Here is a 1,493-nt window from a genome sequence, read left to right as displayed (position 1 = left end):
ATGTTAATTTAATTTTTTTTTAAATTTATTACTTTGAGTTATAATTTATCAAACAAATTTTTCAAATAAACTCGTTTGCTTGTCCGATTTTAAAATAGGCTAGACTTGAACATAAAAAAATACTTATGAGATCCAAAAATAACAGACCTAAACTTGAGCTATATATTTATAACATAGGCCAAATTAGTCTAAATTAATACTCAGCTCGATTGGTCTATTTTCACCCTAAGTGGCATCATAGCATAATATCATATCATATCCATGTGAAAGCAAAACAGTGTGGTAGGATGTCACAAGCACACAGCACATTACCTCTCTAATTTCAACATATATTTGCAATTAGTAAGGAAAATTCTTGACAAAAATCTGGCTAGCTAGACTCACTTGTCAAATTGACGATATTGCCAACCTTTAATTTCTACACTTAGGATACATTTGTAAATTACTATAACTTTCCTTAAAAGCTAAAACTCACAACAAATTATTGATATGGATATTGTTTTGTTTATGGCAACTGGATGGCATGGCGAAGGCTGAAAGATTTGATCCTTGAAAGGCCCTCTTTGAGAGCAGAAGGATCAACAACATATGTGATTCGAATCCAATTCTTTAGCCCAACAGTCGCACCTATAAAAATATTATTAGCCAATTAATACCCATTATAGGCTTCTAGCTCTACTGGAATTTTATTTTTATTTATTTTTTTTAATAATTACCAGGAAGTAGAACTACGGATTCTTCTTTGGCCAGCTTGACACAGAAGTCTACATCGTCAACAATGCCTTCAATTTTTGAAAAATTAATCTTTAACTGCACCAACCACCAATTTATTATTTTATTAGGTACCGTCTCTTACATAAAATAAATAAATATAATAGATGATTGCTCGTATATCACAAAAATAAATAAATAAAGAACTATTTCAACTTCAAGCAAAATTAAGTAATACTCAAATTAATATCTAAAAATTTTTAAATGAGATATTTTAATATTTAACACATAACAGTTTTTAAAAAAATTTTAAATTCATCAATCTTACAATATAGACAAACAATTTAATGTACAAACTAATTTTTCTAGCAAAACAAAAGTTTGAGAATTGATTTAAGGTTTGCTGGTGAATATTTGTAGAGAATTTTTTTACAACTTCAGCTTGATATAGTAGACACACCTGTGATTATTAATGTTTAATGAATTAGAGAGAGAGGGGCAAAAGTGTTTGTGGTACTTACCATTGCGGTCATGGTTCCCTCAGGTTTATGAGGACATGTCAAGCATGGAATCTCCTTACATCTATCATAGAGTATTTCTGCAGCCTCTTTCATTATGTTCAGATTTTTTGTATAGAAATCATCTTTCGTTTTCTCAAGAATCTGAGGTACTGCTGCCTGTCAGTACAATTATATTAATATTATTATTTTCAAATTCCAATAATATACACACACATATATAATTAAAAATGATATTATTAATTAACGAATAATAAAACTACT

At 28.9% G+C, this 1,493-nt stretch overlaps 1 protein-coding gene across 1 annotated transcript in view; it reads right to left on the bottom strand.

The window, feature by feature from the left end:
- LOC107629831 (probable aminotransferase TAT2) overlaps nucleotides 146–1,493 on the bottom strand; it is a 6,894-nt gene continuing 5,546 nt past the window's right edge. The window contains exons 5-7 of the mRNA XM_016332741.2: nucleotides 1,233–1,388; nucleotides 717–810; nucleotides 146–627 (exon numbers count right to left, since the gene is read on the bottom strand). Coding sequence (XP_016188227.1) covers nucleotides 506–627; nucleotides 717–810; nucleotides 1,233–1,388 — 372 coding nt within the window. The 3' untranslated portion in view covers nucleotides 146–505. The remainder of the gene's footprint in view (nucleotides 628–716; nucleotides 811–1,232; nucleotides 1,389–1,493) is intronic.

This window comes from Arachis ipaensis, chromosome B03 (assembly GCF_000816755.2).
Source record: "Arachis ipaensis cultivar K30076 chromosome B03, Araip1.1, whole genome shotgun sequence".
Lineage (NCBI taxonomy): Eukaryota > Viridiplantae > Streptophyta > Magnoliopsida > Fabales > Fabaceae > Arachis > Arachis ipaensis.
Note: the sequence above shows the minus strand (reverse complement) of the source record. Positions and strands in the feature narration are given on the sequence as shown.